The 23,620-nt window shown below is 44.2% G+C and overlaps 1 protein-coding gene across 2 annotated transcripts in view; it reads right to left on the reverse strand.

Moving 5' to 3' along the window:
• LGR6 (leucine rich repeat containing G protein-coupled receptor 6) overlaps positions 1-23,620 on the reverse strand; it is a 1,163,733-nt gene that overhangs the window by 701,681 nt on the left and 438,432 nt on the right. For both annotated transcript variants that reach the window (XR_014978909.1, XM_085645134.1), the window contains exon 3: positions 4,400-4,471. Coding sequence is in view for 1 of the 2 variants with exons in the window: in XM_085645134.1 (XP_085501260.1) it covers positions 4,400-4,471 (72 nt within the window). In the remaining variant the exon portion in view is untranslated. The remainder of the gene's footprint in view (positions 1-4,399; positions 4,472-23,620) is intronic.

Below are 23,620 nucleotides of genomic sequence, written 5' to 3' on the forward strand. Positions count from 1 at the left end.
CGTCCTCCTCCACAGCAGCTCCCCGATCAACTTTCAATGCCCAACGGGGCTTCCTGGACACAGGTTAGGCGAGATCAATGCCCTACGGGGCTCCAGTAGGCAACAAGCAACGCAGGTCAAGTACTCCTCTACGAGCGGCTCCCGCGAAGCGGGGGCCGCGAGGAGTTTTCAGCGGTTAGCAGGGGGCGGAGTCACGGGAAGAGGCGGCAGGTGTGCTGGATGGAACACGCACAGCCTGCTGGTCCTCGCAGTCCCGTCCTCCTCCACAGCAGCTCCCCGATCAACTTTCAATGCCCAACGGGGCTTCCTGGACACAGGTTAGGCGAGATCAATGCCCTACGGGGCTCCAGTAGGCAACAAGCAACGCAGGTCAAGTACTCCTCTACGAGCGGCTCCCGCGAAGCGGGGGCCGCGAGGAGTTTTCAGCGGTTAGCAGGGGGCGGAGTCACGGGAAGAGGCGGCAGGTGTGCTGGATGGAACACGCACAGCCTGCTGGTCCTCGCAGTCCCGTCCTCCTCCACAGCAGCTCCCCGATCAACTTTCAATGCCCAACGGGGCTTCCTGGACACAGGTTAGGCGAGATCAATGCCCTACGGGGCTCCAGTAGGCAACAAGCAACGCAGGTCAAGTACTCCTCTACGAGCGGCTCCCGCGAAGCGGGGGCCGCGAGGAGTTTTCAGCGGTTAGCAGGGGGCGGAGTCACGGGAAGAGGCGGCAGGTGTGCTGGATGGAACATGCACAGCCTGCTGGTCCTCGCAGTCCCGTCCTCCTCCACAGCAGCTCCCCGATAAACTTTCAATGCCCAACGGGGCTTCCTGGACACAGGTTAGGCGAGATCAATGCCCTACGGGGCTCCAGTAGGCAACAAGCAACGCAGGTCAAGTACTCCTCTACGAGCGGCACCCGTCAAATACTGCAGAAGCCTTTAACATTGGAAATTCTATGACTTGTTGCAGTGCTCTAAGTCATTGTGCTAATAAAGAATCAGACTTATCGGTTTTCTAGTAAAAAATGTGTGATTCAGACAGTGGAGGGACTTTTCTGATTTTTCTGTGGCTTAAAGATTCAATAGACCCTTAAGGGATGCAAAGTTCTGAGGGAGGGGAGAGAACCAATGGATCTACATTTTTCTTATTCAGATTTCAAGTCCTTCTCCATTTTTTCTTTACATAGCCCAAGGTTAATTTTTGCTCTACTCGTGCCATTATACATAGACCTCTTATAACGGTCTTAAGGGCATTCCACGGAGTACTGGTTGAGAGATCCCAGTGTCATTTTTCTCAAAATATTCTACAGTGTACTCTGTTAAGTGTTTCATTACTAATTTATCTTTTAAAAGGGATCTGTCAAATCTCCTACTGTCCCTTTTGTTAACTTTAATTCCTTTGTGAACATCCCACTTGATAAATAAATAATCTGAGAGTGCAATTACTCTTATCTGTATCCTAGATGTGGCTTGCAAGATTGTTATGGAGCCCTTTGCCAAGTAAATCCATGCAAATGATCTATGGTCATGTGAGAAAAATTTGGTGATGCCAAATGTCTGGCCATTCTTAACCTTGCAGCCACCTAAAAAAGCTCACCTGGAACCCTCAAGGGAAAAGGAAAAGAGGAAGATCAAGAAACACCTGGTGTCGAGGCCTCGAGGCTGATTGCAAGGAGATGGGTTACACCTGGAGTCAAATTGAAATAAATGTCCAGGACAGAGATGGCTGGAGAGTCCCGGTTGATGGCCTATACCCCAGGTGGGGTAGTAGGCATAAGTAAGTTAGCACAACAGCTCCCATAGACATCATCCACTAACTTTATCAAGGCTATTCAAGAGGAACTCTTCCTGGTCTGTGTTTGGTGCATAAGTAGTCAGTATGGCTACTTCTTTATTTTGCATAGATCACTGTACATAAACAATCCTACCCTCTGTTATATACTAACTATGATTCTAAGTACCACATCATTCTCACAGATCTCTATTCAGTGCTACCATGACCCCACTTCTCTTGCTTTCACTCGTCACATAAAATTGGTCCGGGTATAGCTCATTGCTCCTTCTGGGTGAATCCTGTTAATGAAGGTAAGTTTCTATGTCAGGTAATTCTGTCTTTATGGACTTTCAGAATGTGCGCCCTTTGATGGAAGAATAGAGTCCCCACATGTTTAAGGATATTATCTTCATTGTGATGGTGCTTCAGGGGAAGACCTACTGAATACTACCATGTTGGGTCCTAACTGATGTTACCAACACTTGATCGACTGATGCCTTCTGACAATTTCTTGTGTACAGTGAGTGGACATTTCCCCTCTCCCCAAAACACAACAACTAATCACCAGTAGTTGAACAAAATCAACAGTAACAGAGTTCCAGCAAAAGGGTTGGATACATCCTCGATGTGTGGGCGAAGCGCTTTGCACCCAGCCATACTCCCTGGATCCACCCTGCCCTCCTCCCACCCCCTTGAGAGGCTATCATCACAAACATTTTGTATGTGTTAAACAGTCTGGAGTAGAGCAATAGTAAGACCTGTGGTTGGCTTGACTAAACAGTCAAAGGAAGCAAATTGTCCTTTTTTTGTATCGAGTCGGCTTTCTGCCACTACACTTTAAGATTCCGTGCTACCTCTTGCGTTCCATGGATTACTGGTGGTTGGAAAACAGTCATTCCCAGGGCCTCATATCCTTCCTCAACAGTGTGAATTGTTTGGGACTTAGAGTCAATTTGAGACCATAGTGCAAAGGTAAATGACCATCTGTAGAGGATCTGTCCCTTGTGGACTTCCTGTGTGATGTGGAACAGCGCCCGCCTTTTGTTGAGTGTGCTTTGTTAGAGATCTTGGAACAGGGAAAACCTGGTTTTCTTCAAGGTGAGTTCATCCATTCTTCTTGCTTTTCTAATGATGGTGTCCTTCAATTTGGATGATCTGAGCTTCACAAGAATATCTCTTGGTAGACTTCTCAGGCCATCCCTGGTGGCCCTCACTCTGCGTGTGTGTGCGCGCGCTATCAGGATTACAAAATTCGGATCCTTTTGTAGTTTGTAGTAGGGACCTGAAAAGATCTGCAGAGTACAACTCAATGTTCTAGGCTTCCTCTTTCTCCTTCATGTTCTGGATTTTAATGTTGTCCCTGCCCAATGGGTCCTCCATGTTCACACATTTGTCCTATAGCTCCTTCATAGCTCCTTTACATTCCTCTCCCATGCAAACAGTCACCGATTGGTTAGTCAACACATCTTGGCTCATGCCAACTATTTTGTCCTCGTTTATTGAGACCCTATCACTGATGGCTTGTAAGCCTTTGATAATATCTGACAAGATGCCCATCATTTCAGTTTTTAGATATCTTTTGTTGAAGAGAACATTTCAGATATCTTTTTATGAAGGTCTGACAGGCAATCCTTCATATCTTCCTTGGTAATCAGGATGTCAGCCTTATTTGCTGCCATTACAGTTGTCAAGGCCAGCCGTTTCGGGGTTTCGTTTGGAACAAGCGTTTGATTGCGTTTAGGTTAATAATAATTATTTTACATTTTTACTTTACATTAAAATATTTTTTATATGTTTTGAATAATTATTCAACTTTATTATTTTTCCCTGTACTTTACCATAGGGAGTTCTCTTCCCTGGTGGTTGTGACCTGTGTCTATGAGTGAAAATCTACTAGAAGTAACCTTACACTCATAAATCCAGTTCTCACAGGCTCCACCTCCTATTTTGAGGAGGTTAAGACATGTGAGTCTGCACTTAGTAGTAAATTTACATTTCAAAATGGCGAAAAGATAAAAAGTGTAAAGTTACTTCTAGGTGCAGTAGTAAGAGGACTATTGTGTCACTACCTATGTGTGTATCAGATATTCTCATATGTGGGTGTGTGGGCCTATGTGTTTGAGTCTCTATGCAAAGGTATATGTGTGTATTTTGTTGTGTTTGCATTTCCCTAGGGTAAATACGTTGGTGAGAATGTGAATAGTTTTGTGTGCATTGTTCACCTGCCTCTGCTTATTATTCTGTCTGTATGAGTAAAATTGACCTATGTGAGTAAAAAATATAAATGTGTGTATAGTTCTAGGAATGCGCGATTAGTGAGTTTGTAATTGCGTGCATGGTTGAATCTTTGCATATATATGTGGACGGAGTTTTTATGGATGATCCAAGTGTTGTGTTTGTAAATTAACTTGTGTCTGATACGCACATATGCACACAATAGGGGTCTGGGTGTGGCTAATCAATTAGTGTGTTTTGTGTGATTTTGTCTTTTTTATGCGTGCAGGACTGGGATGTTTTTTGTGTATTTTTCTGTTAGAGTATGTGGTATCCACGTAGAGAAACAACACACATTACCATAGACGGACCTAGCTACACAAAAATAGAAATCTTGAACACATTTTGCAAAGCATGGTACTCACAATACTTTTAGACTGGCGAGACCATTGAAGGCTTGCCAAGGGATCTTGGAGAGCTGGTTGCCAGAGAGCCGCCTGGAAGAAAGAGACCAAATTTAAATGATGTAAAGTTTCATGAGTTTAAATGTCACCTTTCTCTAACAATAAACAGGACTCCGACCAAAGTGTCACAGTCATTTGTCAGTCAAGGGATTGGTCAGTTATTTGTAATTTATGTGCAAAATTTTCAAATGGTACATTAAAAAAAGACTTCATTACAACTTTATAGCATTTTTGGTACCCATGAACCATATACCTTTTCATAGCAGTGACAACATGAGATGGGCTGACCCTGTGTATGAAATTATAATTGTGCCAAGATTAGTGAACTATGCATGTTCATCCCTCTATGATATACAATCTTACAAGTTCAGATGAGGGTACTATTGCAGCAATTTGAGTCCTCACCCTTGAGTACACAAAGTACATTACATCCAAGGCCTATGGACAGGGGTGAGGGCAGCAGGCCTGAACTGGGAACACAAACCAGCCCTGGCAATTGAGTAGGACCAACGGGTAGGGAGGGTATGGGGGGGGGACAGGGAGCTGCTAGTGAGAATCACTGCTCCTGTTACACTGGGCCAATATTGGAGCACTGCTGCAAAACCGGCCCCCAGTAACAAAAACGGCCCCACCACTCAAAAAACCTGGTGCCCGCTATAGCCGGTCCAGCCCTGTGTGGCAGTGCTGACCAGTTCTTCATATATGTGTAAATACTTAGCATCATCTAGTGCAGAGCTACATCTGTTTTCTGTTTTCCCACCATGCCGCTGAATGTTCCCAATAACGTGGCATTATAAAAGAGTGGGAGGATTCAGCACTATTTTTCTCAGTGTTATGCTAGATATTTCATTTCCTGTCTTCCTTTAAATCAAAGACCACATGATACGGGTGCGATGTCAATGCAAAGCTTTCAATATTGCCACATAAAGGTTTAATGTAAAATTGTTCGTCCTGGCATTGTGCCAGCCCATACCTGCTCAAATCTGCATGGATCAAGCTCCTTAAGAGCTGGGGCACCTGTAGTTTCTTTGTTAAAATATTATTGCACCGTAATCCCCTTTAAAGGCAGGTAAGTGTGTAAATTAATCCAAAATGGAGCCATGGTTATGGCATAGGGCCACCATGTTAACAGTAATATCCAGGAAATCAAAGGCTGATTTACACACAAAGGCTGATGTCTTCTTACACCAAGTGAAAGTATGAAAGGAAGCTTGCTTGCACTGTTGCGGCCATTGCTGTCCCAGGTAGATGATTCAGTTGACTTAGATGGCAGGTCACATGCATGAGTAGGAATGCTAGCATGCAGAGTGGGGCAGAAGTTGGGATCAGGGTACGAGATGGAAGAGGCTGGGGAAGGATTTGAGCAGTCCCAGCACTATTCTCCTCCTATCACCTTGGTGAGTATTTGAAGGGAGTGGGATCATATCAGCATGATACACTCAGCTGCGTCCAAGCAATCGTATGCATGCTGAAGATCATAAATGTAAGCAGCATGGACTCACGCCTTCCACGTGTCTGCCCAACTCAACCACTGGATTGGTGCACTCTTTATTCTGCACTTTATCCCTGAGTAGTGTGCCTCTATCCACATGTAAAGAACCAGATTTATAACACATCATTTTTACTCAGCAATTCAAGCTCACCCTTCAGATTTTAGCATTTGATGTGTTCTCTTTTGGGGTACACGAAATATGCAAAGTTGACTTTTGCCATCTTTGTGAGTTTTTATTATGTATGTATGTATGTACCTGTTATTTCTATAGAGCAGACCTAGCTAAAAGGCAGCAGGGTGCTGTACATGGTCAAAGGAAAGCTTAAAGTCAGCGAATAATAGGAGAGTGAGGTGAGTTGTGGAGTGGAGTGATATTCTTTAAAGAGGTGTGTCTTTAACTCTTTCCTAGATTGGATCAGCGTTGCGGTGGTCCGGATACCAGGATGCCGTTCCATAGGGAAACAGTCGGAACACCGCGGTCTAAACCACGAGTGTTCCGACTCCGCAAGCTAAACCACGCTTGCCTTAACCATGCATATGCCCTAACCACGCATATGCGTGGTTGAGGCAATGAATGGCATAGCTGCTGGCTGCTGCGGACGGAAGTAGGAAGACCTTTCAGGAATCGGTGAGGTAACTGGGGGCTGGGTGTAGTTCTAGGCTGGGGGTTGGTTTGTGGGTTATTTTGTGGTAGTTTAGTAGGCTGAGGGTTCTGTAGTTTTATGGGCTGGGGTGAGTTGGGGTTTGTTTTGTTGGCTGTGGGTCGTGGGTTGTTTTGTGGGCTGGCGGTGGGTAGAGGTAGTTTGGTGGGCTGGGGTGGGTCTGGGATCGTTTTCTCGGTAGGGAGTCAGGGTAGTTTTCTGTGTTGGTGGGTGAGTCGGGGTTGTTTTGTGGGCTTAGGGTGGGTCGGTGTAGTTTTGTGGTCTAGGGGTGAGTCGGGGGTAGTTTTGTGGGCTTAGGGTGGGTTGGGGGTATTTTTAAGGGATGGGAGTGGGTTGGGTGTTTTCAGGGCTGGGGGGTTGGAGGTAGTTTTCAGGGCTATGGGGGTAAGAGGTAGTTTTCAGGGCTGAGGAGTTCGGGGCTAGTTTTCAGGGCTGGGGGGTCAGGGTAGTTTTCAGGGCTGGAGGCTCGGGCTAGTTTTCAGGGGTGGGGTAGTTTTTAGGGCTGGGGTGGTCAGGCGTAGTTTTTATGGCTGGTGGAGTCAGGGTAATTTTAGGGCTGTCTGTTGGGTTGTTTTTTTATTAGAGGTTATAGTATTAGGCCTCAGGGCAGAGGGAGAAAAATGGGTAGTTGGGGTAGTTTTAAGGGCTTATGGGAGGGCGGGGTAGTTTTTAGGGCTGCGGGGTCGGGGTAGTTTTGTAAAATAGGGGTTTGCCTTAGGGCAGTGGAAGGGGTTGGGATAGTTGTAGGGACAGCGCAAGGGGGTGGGAGAGGGGCCGAAGTAGTGTTTAAGGGTTAGAGATTGCATGGGGGTTGGGAGTGGGTAGGGGTATGGCATGTGTGGTACAGGAATGCATGGTTCAGACGCATTTGTTGTTTAGGTGCATGGTAAAGGCACATGTGGTTTATCCACTCGTGGTCCTATCATACAACTCATTACAGATCATAGATGAGTAGATGGAAAAGGTCTATTATCTTGTTTTTCTTTTTTTTACACTTCTTAGTCTGCAGTCTGATGGTGTCATGTCTGCGGGTGTGCTGAGAATCACCACAAATGGAGAGCTTGTCTGCAAGCAAAGTGGGACTGCTAGTTTTGTTTACTTTGCAAATGATACAGCTGATTCTGAAGAAGGTAAAAGCTGGCAAGGGGATCCAATGGACTTCCATCCGGATGAGAGGAATTTGATCATTCATTTCAGCCCCTGGATGAGGCGTGCTGCTGCGTACAGAATACTCAAATGGGTTGCAGAGTGGAGTATGGCATTACCACCATCCAGAGGCGAGAGTACAAGGGCTTGAAGAGCAGTTCTGCAGTCGCTCTCTAGAAGAAACAATTTGACTGTTTTTTTAGAAACAAGAGCTGGTACCAGGTTGCTTTTTGCTTTTAGGCAATGTGTTCCTTGAGGGAGAGGTTGGTGTTCAGGATAAATTCAAGTGATTTGGCATTTGGTGAGAGTTGAGGTTTGAAGCCATCAGCGTTCCTGTCATTGGGCCAGGTTTTTACTGTATTTTGTTTGTAGTTCTTGGCAAACAACAGGAATTCTGTCTTGGTTGGTTTGAGCTTCAGGTAGGCCTGGACTTCCAAGTCTCGATGCAAGCAGTGTTTGAGGCGTTGGATGTCTGAAGCAGGAGAGACTTTGCAGAAGAGTTGTGTATGATTGGGATATTGGTGAATTTTGATGCGGTTATCTTGGAGCAGAGCATCAAACGGATCCATGCAAAGGTTGAGGAAGACAGGAGACAGCTGGAACTCTGGGGGACTCCATATATGATAGGGATCTTTTGTGATCTGAATGTGCATATTAAACTTCCCCATCTACTAGAAGTTGTTAAAGATTTTAAAATCTAAATGGTGGATGTAAAATCAACTTTCACCTATCTGTTGCCTTCTAGCCACTCCATTATGCCTGTTAAGATTTTCCTGGTAGAGTTTTTTTTACCACCAAATCCAGAGCGATTTGAATTGTGAGTGAGGCTTGCACATCTGCTGCTTGACCTTTACCTGTTCTGTGTCAGTAAGGGAAGCTTGCGCTGCTTCTCCATGTACCTTTCCTTTTCTATATATTTGCATGGAAATTACCCGTGATAGACTTGTTCTGTTACAACAGCCAGCCTACAGTGCCTTAAGCTATGTGAAAACGTTGGTGTGGCTTATTGTTCTAGCTTAAACAAAAGGGCCTCAACCCTATCCACCTCCCCAAAGTCAGAGGATAGACAGGGGAGTCAAAGTTGAAAGCGTTCCCTTATCCCCATAAATCTCTCCTTTCTTCTGTAAGTGGAGAAGCAGTGGGTTTGTCACTGATCCTGGGAGGGGCGCTGAGAGGACAGGCAGAGCAAAGGGCAGCACGTTAAATGTGACAGGAGCAGGCCGGGGCCTGCCCAGCACACAATAGGCCTCCTCTCTCTCCCTCTGGAGGGCGGGCGCGATGAAGCATTTATTATATGGCGCGAAACAAAGAGCTATGTCGACTGGAAGGCCCAGCCTCTTGCTTAAAGAACAAAGAATGTGATGGAAATGCTTGAACTAATGCTTCTAAACCACTAGGAATGCCCTGAGGCTGCCTGTTCCATCATTTTATAGTTCGTCTGAGCCTCTACAAAAGGGGCCTAACTTATGCAAATCAGTCGAAGTCCGCCCCAAAGGTAGTAGTCTGGCCTGAAACCCCCGGCCATCTGCTCACTCAGTGCGAAGGGGCAGACACACGTTCTAGCTTCATCAATCGGGTGCAGCCTCATACTTTAGATCAGTAAAATAAGGGCCCTTATTTAGATAATGAAAAGAAAGTAAAATGTGATTGAAATGGTTGCATTAATGCTTTCACACCAGCTAAATTGCTGTGGGTACTAACTTTATATTTTTTTGGGCTCATTATTCCTCATATTGTGATCCCAGCAATGCTTTGCTACTGTTATTTGATATTCGTGAAGTGCAGCGCGTTCACAGGAGTGACCCTGCAGCCCCCTCCCTGCTCTTGTATGTTTTGTTGCACACCAGGAATGGCAGCCATGGCTTGGAGGAGTGTAGGATGTTATGAGGTCAACGCAGGGAGATTGTGGTGATGGATATGAGAGTCTGAACTTGGCATTGCATACTTGATAACATCTATTCCAATGGGAAAACACCATATTTAAATTATGTGCCAGCACATTTCCCTCATCACTGTTCCTGTGCCAGTTAAGATTCCGGCAAAGGGTCTAGACTGCAAATAAAGTTATGATAAATCTGCAAGGCTTCTGGGGGTGCTCCTCAAATATACCGAAGTACTTCTCACCCTCCCCCGTTTTTTGGTAAAATCCCAGCAAGCGCATTCTGTCAGCGTAACAGGAAGGATGTGGATTGCGTGTTTGCAGGCTCATGCCTCACACTCTAAAGTAATACATTAAATAAGGGATGCTGCTATGATGCCAATGTCCACAATCCCCAAGTATGGTAGGCACATTAAATTCCCAAATAGATGTAATAACCATGCTAAAAAAAACTCCTTTTGGGGTTCGTGAAAGCACCCTGGCCGTGCCAAAAACTATATTAGTTTGATGTGCAAAGAACTATGGGCATTCCAGAACTCACATTTCCACACTATGTAAAACACTGATATCCAAATGCCACGGTCATGCCAGAATCCAAATTTACTGTGTGAAGCTCATTTGCAATGCAAGCATAAGCATTACTCCATGCCATGACATAATTCAGATTACACGGGATATAAAACACCAGGGCCAAATCAGAAACTAAATTCACCGGTATAATGCAAACACCTAAGCTGCAGTTGTATGTTTAGCACATTAGGCATAAAAAGCTGTCACTGGGCACAGGTGCGAACCACCACATTGTCATGCCCATCTCCAACATGCTTCAGTATGTAAAGCCTCGAAAGCAATGAAATCACCATTGCAGCATGCTGCCCACCCTATTCCAGCACTCTTCTTTCTTGCTCTCAGGGACATGGTCTACAAAGGGTGCCATGGGCCTCAGAAAGCTTGCTTAAGGAGCTGCAGTGGCTGTCCACCCCAAGTCCACTCCAAGTGTCAGCTACTCAGCACAGAACTCCAGAGACAGATGGCAACCAACACTTTCTTCTCCCTCTGCCGGCCTTCCAATTTCCCACCTCTGGGGAGGTGGAGTAAACCCCTGTCTCCTGACTTCTGGTTCAGTCACTGGCACATAATACATTCTGTGCTCTTGCCTTGCAGCACACTGTCACAGATGATGGATCTTCAAGCTTTGGAAAACAAACTGGATGTAAAATGGCGGTGTGTCAGAAACGGGTTAAATTGGGGCTAGGTATGATCACTTGCAGAGGACTGCGACTAGTATCTGGCTATGGGCACTTTAAAAGCAGAATCATGGTGAGCCACCCATGAAAACACCAATAGTTTGCAGCCCACTGGAGAAATGCAAGAGTATTTTAGGATGTGCCAGAACAAGTTAATGAAATCACTCTTTTTTGTGGAAAGAATTTCCAATTTATTGTTTAATTTTTTGATTTTTGGGTGCTTGACTCTTCACAATTTGTGCGACACAGAGGCAGATCAATAGATCCCCGTGACAAAAAAGGACGTTGGACAGCCAACACGTGTTTCACCCCCTCACAGTGGCCTTCTGACCTGGGGCTTCCTCAGGGCCTAATGAATATTACAATTCTAAGCATGTTTATTCTGTTTCTGAAACCCTTTATTGTAACTTTTTGTAATACTTGAGCATTGGGACTTCATAAGCAGACTCCGTTTCGTGCATCAACTGATCAATCGGTAAGGGCCCTCGCTTATAATTTAATATTTATTACGCCCTGAGGAAGCCCCAGGCCAGAAGGCCACTGTGAGGGGGCGAAACACGTGTTGGCTGTCAAACGTCCTTTTTTGTCACGGGGATCTATTGATCCGCCTCTGTGTCACACTAATCAAATTGTGAAGAGTCAAGCACCCAAAAATCAAAACATTAAACAATAAATTGTCTTTCCACAAAAAAGAGTGATTTCATTAACTTGTTCTAGCACATCCTAAAGTCCTGTACTTGTAATGGGGAAGGGGTCAAGAGCAAGTAACCTTCACCTGATACGCTCTATTAATGCAGGATTGCTGAGGATCTGGACACATTACCCTCCTTTTTCCTTGACCAGAAATGCCAGAGTACCCTGCTTGCAAGTCAAGCCTTGACTTTAAGGTCATTACCCTGACCAATAGGTAGAACCTTTCAGAAATGTACCCAAGCTATCTCCTTTTTGAGGCATTGACCAACTGAATCACTGGTCTTGGTCTGCACTCTTGAGAGTCGATGCAGTAAAAGAAGTAAGGTTTTACAGTCAGACCTGGAGATAAGAACAGTTAAATTGGACATTCAGACTTTGCAAGCCCAGGGTACATACCTTGCATGCATATTTCCTTGTACATGCAAATGGATTATCTTAATTTCATAGATTTGAAAATGGACTGTTTCTTATCGCATGTAGTAAGAGCCAGTATTTCCCAAAGTTTTCCAGCTAAATTCCCCCTCCCCCCCAATAAATGAGCTTGTGTTGCACCAGCTCCACAATCTGAAGCAACTGGTAGTATGCATCCGTGTTGCATAAAAAAAAATAATGTAAAATATGGCATGGAACTCACAGGGAGGTATCTGCTGGGACTCTTTGCCCCTGGTCCTACTCTTTAAGAGGCATGCGCTCCTATTTCAAAATGCATTTAAATAATAACAGTGAGTTAAACGACTAGGTGGCTCTAAATACTATGGGACCACAAAAGCTTCTGAAAGGCTTGAGCTAACAGCACGTAGCATAAAGTAATGTAATGTAGCATAGCATAAAACAAATACAATCCTGTGTATGAAGTATTTTTAATCGGGTCAGCAAAGGTAAGTGAGTTACGAGGTTAACGGGGTCAAGAATGGTCAGTTTTGCTGCCGGTAAACGATCTAGAGCCTATTCTACTAATGATATCCTTATTGGCCAAGTTATCAATATTAAATGTGCAGTGAGTGATGTTGAATATTCACTGTATTGGTTGTAAGATACTTTCTCGCTGTATACCTCTTAGTGTATGAAAACCACACATGGGAAACTTGATTTTCTTTTTGGGAGCTACACAGCACTCCAAGGAGGCAAGCATGTTACCACTGTATTTTCTCTATTGTGGTATCTTCATGACTATGTGGGAGGCAATGTGCACAGAGCTAGTGTATTAGCATAACACACAGACAACACCACCCAGCAAAGACATACACATTCTTTCAGAAAAGCAGGGCCAGCAAAGCTGTGACTAAAGTGGAGGACAGGAGGAGCCTGAGCTGTTACCAACAGGGACAACTGAGACAGGTCCATGTGTTACAAAAGAACAGTTTCTCCAAGGTCAGAAATAAACCCCACACTCTAGTAAAGTTGTCAGGAAGCAGGTGTCACAAGAAAAGACCACTAGGAACTATTTGGCTAGAGCAGGGTTCCCCTAAGTCGGTCCTGGAAGGCCGGATCCATGCCAGATTTTAAGATAACTACATTTATCTAAATGGGGATTAGCTAAAAATCTGGCATGGATTTGGACCTCCAGGACCGACTTTGGAGAACCCTGGGCTAGAGGACAAAAAGCAACATAAAACGCCTGTAGAGAGGCGCCAGCTGACCTTTATTCAAGGATGTCATTCACGAAATCTCCGAAAGATAAACTCTCCATATGTTTTTATACACTGACGTTAACTTCACATAGCTTTAAGGGGCAGGAACCCTCCCTTCCCTGCAGTCCTGATGTGACTGGGTGTTGCCTCAGCCTCATACTGGGAATCTTTGAAGGTGTACATTTGGGAGTACAGAACGTTTTGGGAGCTCTAGTTCCTTGCTCCATGGCCAAACAGGAAGGTGGAGTGAGGAAATTCGATTTTCGATCTCGCTTATATTCAGCCACCATTTTGTGTTGCCCTCACTCAGGCAGCACAATGAACGAAGTTTTTTCTGCTGATCTCACTGCGACGTGTCAAAATAACCTCCTGCCTCTGTTTACAAAACTGATGTCAGGGACTGGCTGAGTCCACTAATCCCCGTCTGGTCCGACTGATCCCTGTTTCAACAGTCTGTTGGTTCGCACCATTCTTTCCTGACTTTATCTTATCTTCTGGCCTTTGCTATTCTCTACTTGTATTCTCTAATTTCACAACTGTCCTCCAAACATACAAATGTGTCCTGCCACCTGCAAGTTGAGTTGTAGACACTACCACTGATTAACTTGTGGGGAGGGGTGACAAAAACAGTTGTAAGAGAGGTTTATTTGGGTTACTTGATATCTTGTTTTCAAACTTTTCTCATTGGTTATATCTTGTTTTCAAACTCTTCCCATTGGCTAAACATGTATGCATTGGGTGTGTTCTTGGTGAATCTATGTGCTATAAAAGATTGTGCGCCATGGAGTAAAGTGGCAGTCTCCTAAGAACATACCGGGTGCACTTCTGGGACAACTGTACTTAGCTGCAGCTAATAAACCTGATCTTCTACGCTCAACAGAGTGTCCTGTGTCTCTGTTCAACAAAGCAGGTGAACTCAGGAGATTAAGGCGTACCCTGCGCCGCCAGGCCCATAAGGCCCTGGTTCTTCAAATGGTGCCCTCTGTTAGGCGGCTTCAGAGGTAGCGGTTTTGCCTGAAGGTCGTGAGGAACCCCGCAAGAAAATTCTGGAGGAATCGCGAACCACGTCAAGCGACCCCTGTATGTCGAAGTGGTCCGAAGGTCTTTTTCAGCGCGGTTTCTCCTTCCTGACGGCTGCTGACGACTGCTGCCCTGACTGCCGCCTTGCTGTGGCCCTTTTTGGTGATGTATGGTATCGCGAGACTTTAGACGGGCCTCTGTTGGCGTAAGAAGACACTTAGTTAAGTATTGGTGGGTAGCTCAAACTATTTTGTTTTGATTTGGGTCTTTGATTCGGCTATTGCAAAAGCCGAAGCCGAGGGGTGAGTACGTTTGTGCTATATTATTTGATTTAACCCCTTGATGTTTGTGAACAGTCCAGTGAAATAACGATGCCTGGTCTGAGTAAGTTTAGAAAGTTTTGTTGTTTTTGGTTGTGATAGGGATTCCCGGCTGGAGGACTCTTGTCTAATTCCTCCGGTTGGAACTCCCACTTATGAGCTTTATTCTAAACATGGTGTTGGCCCCATTGCCTTTAATGAGGCATGGATCCGATACACGAAGAACGATGGTGTTCTGCAGTGGCCACAGAATGGTAGCTTTGAGCCTGACATATTAGATAATTTGGAAGCAATTGTGTTTAAAAGAAAAGCCCGGCCGGCAATTTTTGACTCTTTCCGCCTTTGGCGCAAGGAAGCCAAACAGAGAGAAATTAAACAGGCAAAACGAGATAAGAAAACACAAAGTAGGACGATTATACAGGCTGCCCAGCAGCTTAAAGATAATGAGATTAATCATGAAATCAAAATTTCTTGATGTTTTCAGTCTGTTAAGCAAAATGTCAGTTAATTAATATTAAGTAGAAATTAAATAAAAATCCAGAAATGAACCATGTGATATGCTAAATAGCTATATGTTGCTATATAATTTATAGAGTAAGCAACTATGCACATGTACAAACTGTTAAATGCTTAAAAAATAAAATAAAAATTCACATTCACTAGGAATACAATGGCCTCAAAAACGAAATTGTGTGTTTTGTAGAAAAATAAACTTATAGTATTTTTTTTACTTACATACATTGGATTAGATATTAACAGGCAAACACTTCAGCTGAAGTAAATTTTTGCTGAACTCAAACGCAACACGCATTGATATGTCTTAGTTTGAAAAAGACTGCCACCGTGCTCATGTTACAACACTGAGAGACAAGCTTTTATTGTCGCTAAGCAAGCAGCTCTAATAGACAGGAATGTTTACTCAGCCAGGACTTCGCCCTCAGTTGAACACGGGTGAAACTTTGCATTTCAAAATGTTGTTTTAAAAAAGTTCCAAAACTAAGGTTCATTATTTTGTATTACAGGAAGACATTTCAATTAAGGGTTTCTTCTTTTAAAGCATTTTTATAAGAATATTCTTGGTTCTAATGTTAAAATAATTGTTCTGTTAAAAAAAAAAAAGAAGTGGCGCAAAAATTTGTCATGTTTTAAATTAGGTTTCTGTGCTTAATGAATGCATCTAAAATGATAGGCAAAGGATGCAGCTTGCTTTTATATGTGAAATTATCAAAAATGATTGGGTTTATCAAAAATAATTATTAATTATGAAAAATAATTATTATAAATAAGTGCTTCAAAATTCCTTTTTTTACTATTTATAAAGGTTAATACTCATACTGTGACCTCCTAGCATTATAATTTAATTTAAGTTGTGTTGCACTGCATAGTGAGGACATTTGTATATGGAATATCACTTGGCGCAGGCTTAAAAAAACTCATTTTTCTAAAGGATTTGCAAGAGATATGTCTAATGTTCAATATCTGCAATCTGTAAAGAACATTCTGAGGATGATTAATATGTAGCACAATTATAAGATATTTATTTTTAAGTGCCCCAAATATCAAAGTCGAAATTGGGTAAAATAGACTATTTAACAGCATTCTTGCCCTTTACAATAGCTTTAAAGTGCCTTAGGCTTCAGTAAATGCATATATTTAGGTATAATACAAATTTGCAGGTTGTTCCCATTTGGGGTTGCTTTTAATGTCTCAGTGAGCCAATGTGCCCAGTGCAGAGGTTTGGGTTTAATATCAAGATTGAAGGTTATAACTTTAACTAGACCTACTGAGACGTTCATCCTTTTAAGGTTGATGAACTAAGTACCGTTGCATAGGGTAGTAACAAACATTTGTTCTAAAGCTAGTATGTTATGTTATTATGTTCTGTGAGTTATTCACAGTAAATGTTTTAATAATTTAAGAATAGAAATAAATTGTAGCCCCTAAAAGAAGTAATATATGTAACATGTGTTTTTAAAAAAGGGTTAATTATTATTGCAGGTTAGGAAGAGTTAGGAAGGTTTTTTTTTTGTCTGTGACAAGCTTAAGGGTGAGGAGAGAGACAGGGCTGAGGAGCGCAGAGCGCGAGGCAGATTTTGACCTTGAGGTCAGTAAGGTGGGAGTTAGAAGTGAGTGTAAACAGATGGAGAAACCATTGCTTGGAAAAGCTTCTCTGACAAGAAGACATTAATGCTTGCACACTATAGGAACCTGGAAAAGTGGTGGGGGCCAGGAGTGCTCACAATGGCTGGTTCCGCGCTGAGGTGCTATTTTTAGCTTTTCTGATAAGATAGGACAGCCGAGAATCGTTACCGAGCCCTGTCTGTTCCCATATTGTTCAAGACAAAATAAAAAAAAAGGGGTGCTGAGAAGAAAATGATACATTGGTATTTCTGCTTTTGAAAATAATGTCCATGTAGTTGCCTTCATTTAACAAATGTGGCATTAGCCTCAGACAAAAAGTAAGATGAAGCTCTTTCTTAGAATTTTGTGGGCTACATGCCTAGGTAAAAACGATCAGCAAATTAAGATTCCTTTTTCACAGGAGGAATTGTGGCGCAAGGGAACACAGAGTCTCTCAGGAGACTGCTCGAAAAAAAAGAGCGGAGCATCGTCTTTTATGCCAAAAACCACGTTCCTGGCTAGCATCAATTACTTACAAATTTGACCAATCAGAGGATGACATTTACAGAGGCATCACATAACGACAAACCCACTTTCAGTTATCCAGCCCATCGCCAATGACAAGGTAAAAATCCAGCATTCTTGCTCGAACAGGCCGGACGGGCCCATCATAAAAGACCTCAACCAAAATCAATAATTAGGCCATAAGGCCATAAAAGAAGGAGCAGAAACAGATGAGAAGCAAGATAGAGGGGTGTGTGCGTGTGTCGTAGAATCAATAATGTCCTGCTCTTTGATCTCTATCTGACCAGCTGCTTAACAAGGTACTGGCTCAACAAGTTTAGGCTCGGGCAACAGGGTCAGTTGACTCAGGTCAAACAGGAGTCAACACGAACTCAAGCTAAGGTGCATGCGTCCCTAGAGGCTTGCTTGGCCACAGTCATCCTGTAGTCATTAGCCTATGTGAGGGCAACCACAAAATGGCGGTTATGCACAAAATGAAACCCAAGGGTGCAGACTAGATCGTCAAATACACAGTGAATCCATCGGTGTAGCATGACGAAAACACTCATGCATACCGCACTTGTCAGTCGCGGTTCGCTGATACCAAAATCATCACGATACGACAACCTTCATTGAACGGGTTCGGAATTCACGGAACCACAGACCCTCCTTTTGCCCTTACATAGGCAATAACCTAAACTCACGTCAATCTGAATCCAGGTCTATATTCATCAGATCATTAAGATGTTGCTGTAGCATCATCCTGGTACTTAGTAACTCTCTCTGGACAGGTCTCCTCGAACACGAGGTAGCAAAAAGGCCACATATAGCAGGAGCACACTGTGCACAAAGACAGAACAGGAAAAGGATAGCTAATACCATCCCAATGACCATCAGAATCTTCCATCCCCAGGTGGATAACAATCCCCAGAACCATCCCATTAACGACCAATCTCCTTCGTCCACATGTACGGACTCGGAGATCTTATGTAGCTTGGAGATGGCTTGGAAAACTGTCGATGCGTTGTCTGGAATGAAAACACAACAGCTCGATTGGATCAATTTACAGACCCCTCCTCTATCTCCAAGTATGACATCTAACGCAACTCTGTTCTGAAGAGTCATAAGGCGATCCGACTGGAGCTCAGCAGTCAAGCTACCAAGGGCGCCGGCAGTTTCGACTATGGTGGACTCAACCACTCTCGTCAATTGCCGTATGTTCCTGCTGTTAGCCATAGGTCCCCAAAACGGCAGAAAACCCTCCAAGAAATCTCCCAATTCTTGTCCTGCGGTATCTCCCTTACTGAAGACACCTCTAACGACTCTCATCTTGTGGTAATCTGCCGCAGCTGTAAATGTAGGAGGTAACAAGAACAAGACAAAACATGTGCCCGAGAAATCAGGGGGCAACCATGTATACGCTCTGTCATGGCAAATGAAGTAGGTACCCTTAGCTGCTAGAAACGATGGGGAAGTCTGGGATGCAAAAACATATGTCTCAGTGCAAACACTCTTCCCTAACTGAGCTCTAGTATTCTTGCCGTTACCTTGCAGATAGTAATGACCCTGATGGGGTACTATCCAAATCGGAGAGGATCTCTTCGCTCGCTGATTTCCACTCAGACTAACTCCATATCCAGTAACGTTCCATCCAATATACGCTAACATCTCATCTCCCGGGATAGTCTCATAAGAACCTATTCCTCTAATCATGTCTACTATTCCCTTGACCAGAGCACTATTCTTCGGATTATCCTTCACAGAACGTAGGGGGTTAACTTCACGGGCATAAACGAACATTGTTCTGTATGCCCACACAGAACCATTGTAGCTAAATGGCAGGACCAGGTAAGGAATACCTCTATCGGTAGTATGGGGCATAAGGCCACACACCCAACAATTAGTTGTGTTCACTACTAGCTGGTGTTGGTGCAGAAGCTGAACAAAGGAATTATTAGCGAATTCCATTCTCCTAATGGACTCATGTTCGGGCAGAGGGTGAAAAGAATGCGAAGAAACAGTAGGAGGAGGCATGGGTTGTGTAGTGGGCATGAATGTCACTTCAATAGAGAATGTCACATATCCAATTAAAAACATCATTAAACTAAACAGTATAAACAGACATAATATTAAAAAACGTTTTCTACTCATCATTATACACATTTCGCTCTTGAAACTCATTCTTTTAGTAGGTCTCTCCATCCCGAAAAACTCCATCCTCTAATCGTGCTGCTTGCGGCGGATGGGTGTTCCGTGCTAAGGAATGCGCCTGTCGGTCCAGGGAACGCCCTTAGACCAACCAGAACCGTCGACCTAACGTCTTCGGCTTGCACTCCAAGGTCTTGGCACCGCGACCCTGCAGCTGAACCCGGATGGTGGATCGAAAAACAAAAATCAAAATAGTTTCTCGGAGGGGAGCTAACCTTAAAAATAGCAAAGAAGGAACTTAATTTGTTATTTGTCCCGCGACTCTTGGTCGCAAATTATAACGCTCTTTGCCAGGCAACGTCTGTTCTCGGAATAGTAGCTCAGGTTCAACAGTGTTCAAACGGTTCGATGGAGGCACAGCTTCTTGAAGAAGATCGTCGCTTTCTGGCTCAGTGTTTGTTCCAGTCAAACGGGCATCGCTGAAAGGCAGAAAACGAGGCACGGTCTCAGTCTCAGAATCAGGAAGTCCTTTTTGGACCCACCGGTCGTATGGCAGAGGCAAAGGGACTCTCTTACAATGTACGCCGTGAATCCAGTTCTTTTTACCGTGCACTCGTACCGCAGAACGGGTAGATAACAACACCAGGTAAGGTCCTGTCCAGCGGGGCTGCTCGTTCTTGGTTCGCTGAAAATTCTTCACGAGCACCCACGCGCCAGGTTCAATGGCGTGCCCTGGATCTTCAGAAACCTGTGGCAAAGTATCATGAACCTGTTGATGCAGAACACGCAGTTTAGCCGTCAATTCGTACAGGTAGTCAAGCAATACAGGGTGTTCTATCTCACTAAATTTTGTCGGCCGCGGCACTCCCCAAATATTTGCCGGGCGGCCAAACACAACCTCATAAGGACCCATTCACGAATGCACAGTCATTCTTGTGGACAGAAGGGCTAACGGCAAAGCATCAGGCCATTGTAGACCAGAGCTCGCTTGAATTTTGGACAATTTTAATTTTAACGTGCCATTGTAGCACTCAACTAGACCAGCTGACTGGGGATGATTGGCAGCGTGGAACTTCTGCCGGATTCCTAACCCATCACACACTCTCTTCATCACTTGACCCACAAATTCACTCCCATTGTCACTCCAGACCATTCTCGGCAACCCATACCTAGGGAAAAATTCCTTAATAAGGGCTTTATCTGTGGACATGGCAGTATTGTCCTTCAAAGGGTAGGCTTCCACCCATCTAGAAAAAGAGCAAACAACCACTAAGACATACTTCAGGTTGTTGCACCTCTCCATGTGGATGAAATCTAGCTGCAAAGCCTCAAACGGATACGTGGGCGGAGCAAAATGACCAGCTGGAGTTGGAGTTCCCTTACCAGGATTGTACATCAAACAAACCATACAGTTCTTGACCAAATTCTCTGCACACTTAGGAATTCCAGCATTTTGCCATACTGGGGCCAACAACTTACAAATCCCTTTCACACTGATATGGACCATTCCATGTGCCATCGTAACCACTGGAAGTACATACGCATCAGGCAACAACCAACGCTGATGCTCTGACAACTCAACTCAACAACCATTCGAGTCCAATTTACCCTTGCTTTCTCTCCATTCATTCATACCTTTCTCTGTAGCTTCAGCTTGGATGGATTTCACACTCTCAATCGTATCTTCACACATACTTCTATCTGGAATCCATCTCGCCGGACCCGCAACATACATTCGACTCATCACATCTCTCGCAGTCTCTTTCGCGACTTCATCTGCAAACGCATTACCACGACCAACAACATCCGTGACTTTCTTATGCGCACTACATTTCACGATCGCAACTTGCAACGGTAAAGTAAGAGATTCAAGAAGTTCATTCACCAATTGACCATGTTGGATCTTAGTCCCATGCGAAGTCAGAAACCCACGTTCTCTCCACAATCGTCCAAAGCTAAGAGCAACACTGAACGCATACTGGCTGTCAGTGTACACAGTCACTCTTTTCCCTTTCGACAACACACACGCTCTTGTCAATGCAATCAACTCTGCCGCTTGTGCTGAATTATGTGGGATACGAGCAGCTTCAACAATCGTATGCAAAGTCGTAACCGCATATGCCGCAGTCGTATCACCATTCGGAAGCTTGAAGCACGAACCATCAACCCATAAAGTACCATCACATTCTGCAAGAAGAGTGTCCCTAAGGTCTATCCTCCCTTTCGTTTCTTCCTCAGTCCTAAGAAAACAATCATGCTGTTCGGTATCATCTGTCTCAGTTGAGATTGGCAACAACGTGGCTGGATTCAACGTGTTGCATCTCTTTATATGTACATGACTTGCTAACAAGGTCAATTCGTAACCTGACAACCGAGCACTAGTTAAGTGCTGTGTCTTGGTACGGTTCAACAAGGTATCCACTGCATGTGGAACCATCACAGTCAGTGTATTGTCCATCCCCAAACCAGCAGACTGTCGGATTGAAACAGCCGCTGCCGCTGTAGCTCTCAAGCAACTCGGCAACGCTCTAGCTACCGGATCCAAAGTCGACGAAAAATAAGCACATGGACGTTGCTTATCGCCAAACTGTTGAGTCAAAACTGACAATGCACATCCCTCTCTCTCGTGGACATTCAATGTGAAAGGTTTACTGTAAAAGGGAGTACCCAACACAGGAGCCGAACACAGCACATCACGCAATTCTGAAAAACTCTTCTGACATTCGTCAGTCCAAGGAATAGGATTCGGAATATCCTTAACAGTAAGAGCTATCAAAGGTTTTGCAAGCAACGAAAAATTAGGAATCCACTGTCTACAGTACGATGTAATACCTAGAAACGCACACACTTCTCTCTGTGTCATAGGCACACTAATTTTCGCAATCGCTTGAATTCTTTCTGGGGTCAATCTTCTTCCCTCCTTCGATAAGAGGTGACCTAAGTAGGTAACTTCTTGTCGGCAATACTGCAACTTCGAAAGAGAAACCTTATGATGGAAATCAGACAAGTGACGTAACAACAACAGAGTAGCCTCTCTACAAGTCTCTTCATTGTCAGCAGCAACTAAAAGATCGTCAACATACTGAATAAGGGCAGCACCATCAGGTAAAACCAGCAAATCAAGTTGCGTCTTCAAAGCTTGACTATAGATCGATGGACTCTCACAATAGCCTTGAGGAGCGCGTTTAAACCGGAAACTTCGGCTTCCTAAAGAGAAGCCAAAGATATCTCTACTCTCCACAGCAATTGGGATGCTGAAGAAAGCATTCTTCAAATCAATCACCGAAAACCACGCGGCTGTAGCCGGAATCAAAGTCAGTAAAGCGGTGATATCAGGCACGACGGGGAATTGTGGAACAACGATCTTATTCACCTCATGAAGATCGATCACAAACCTATATACAGGAGGCTGAGAAGAATCCGTTCTTTTCAGAACAGGCAAAACCGGACTATTGCACACATTACCTCTTGTTTCCTCAATCACACCTTTCTCAATCAGATCAGAGATGATCGCAAAGAGTGCTCTTTCACCATCACTTGAGATACGATACTGTGGAATGCGTGACAATCTAGCATTCGCCTTCAATGTCACAGCATATGGCGGGATCTCCAAAAGACCCACATCGTTAGGACCAGTAGCCCAAAGAGAATCAGGAAGAGAAGACAATTCAGCTGGAAGTTGGTCTTTAGACAAATACATCGGAGAGATCACTCTCTTTCCCAATGTAAGCTGTACTCCTGAAGGAGAACAATAAAGCGTTGCATACAATCTCTTCAACAAGTCCAATCCCAACAAGTTCTCACCACAACCTGTCGTCAGAATGAGGGGTGCTTCGAATTCACAAGGTCCAACAGAAAGAGACAAAGGACTAGAAATCGGATTACTAACCGGGGCGCCAGAAAACCTACTGAAACATTCGTTAAGCCAGACAAAGGTGCGCCAGGGAGTCTAGAGTGCATGATAGAACACTTTGCAGCACCAGTATCCAACAGAAAAGGCTCTGACACACCTGATGCAATCACTTCAACATAAGGTCCACTCTGATCTACTGGAACTGAAACAACTCCCTCTCTTTGTCTGTGGCTGTCCTAACAATCATTACCTTCCATATTCTCACCTTCAACGTAATAATCATCCGCATAGTACTGAGCCGTCCTACCAGACGCGCCATTCTGTTGACCAAAACAATTCATCGAATTCTGCGGAGGCAAGGAACGCGCAATCTGAGACATACCACGTCCTCGACCTCGCGGAGCTTGTTGAACACCTCGACCTCTCATACCAGAAACGCCATTCGTGCGCTGTAATAAAATCGGGC

Source organism: Triturus cristatus, chromosome 1_1 (assembly GCF_964204655.1).
Source record: "Triturus cristatus chromosome 1_1, aTriCri1.1, whole genome shotgun sequence".
Taxonomy (NCBI): domain Eukaryota; kingdom Metazoa; phylum Chordata; class Amphibia; order Caudata; family Salamandridae; genus Triturus; species Triturus cristatus.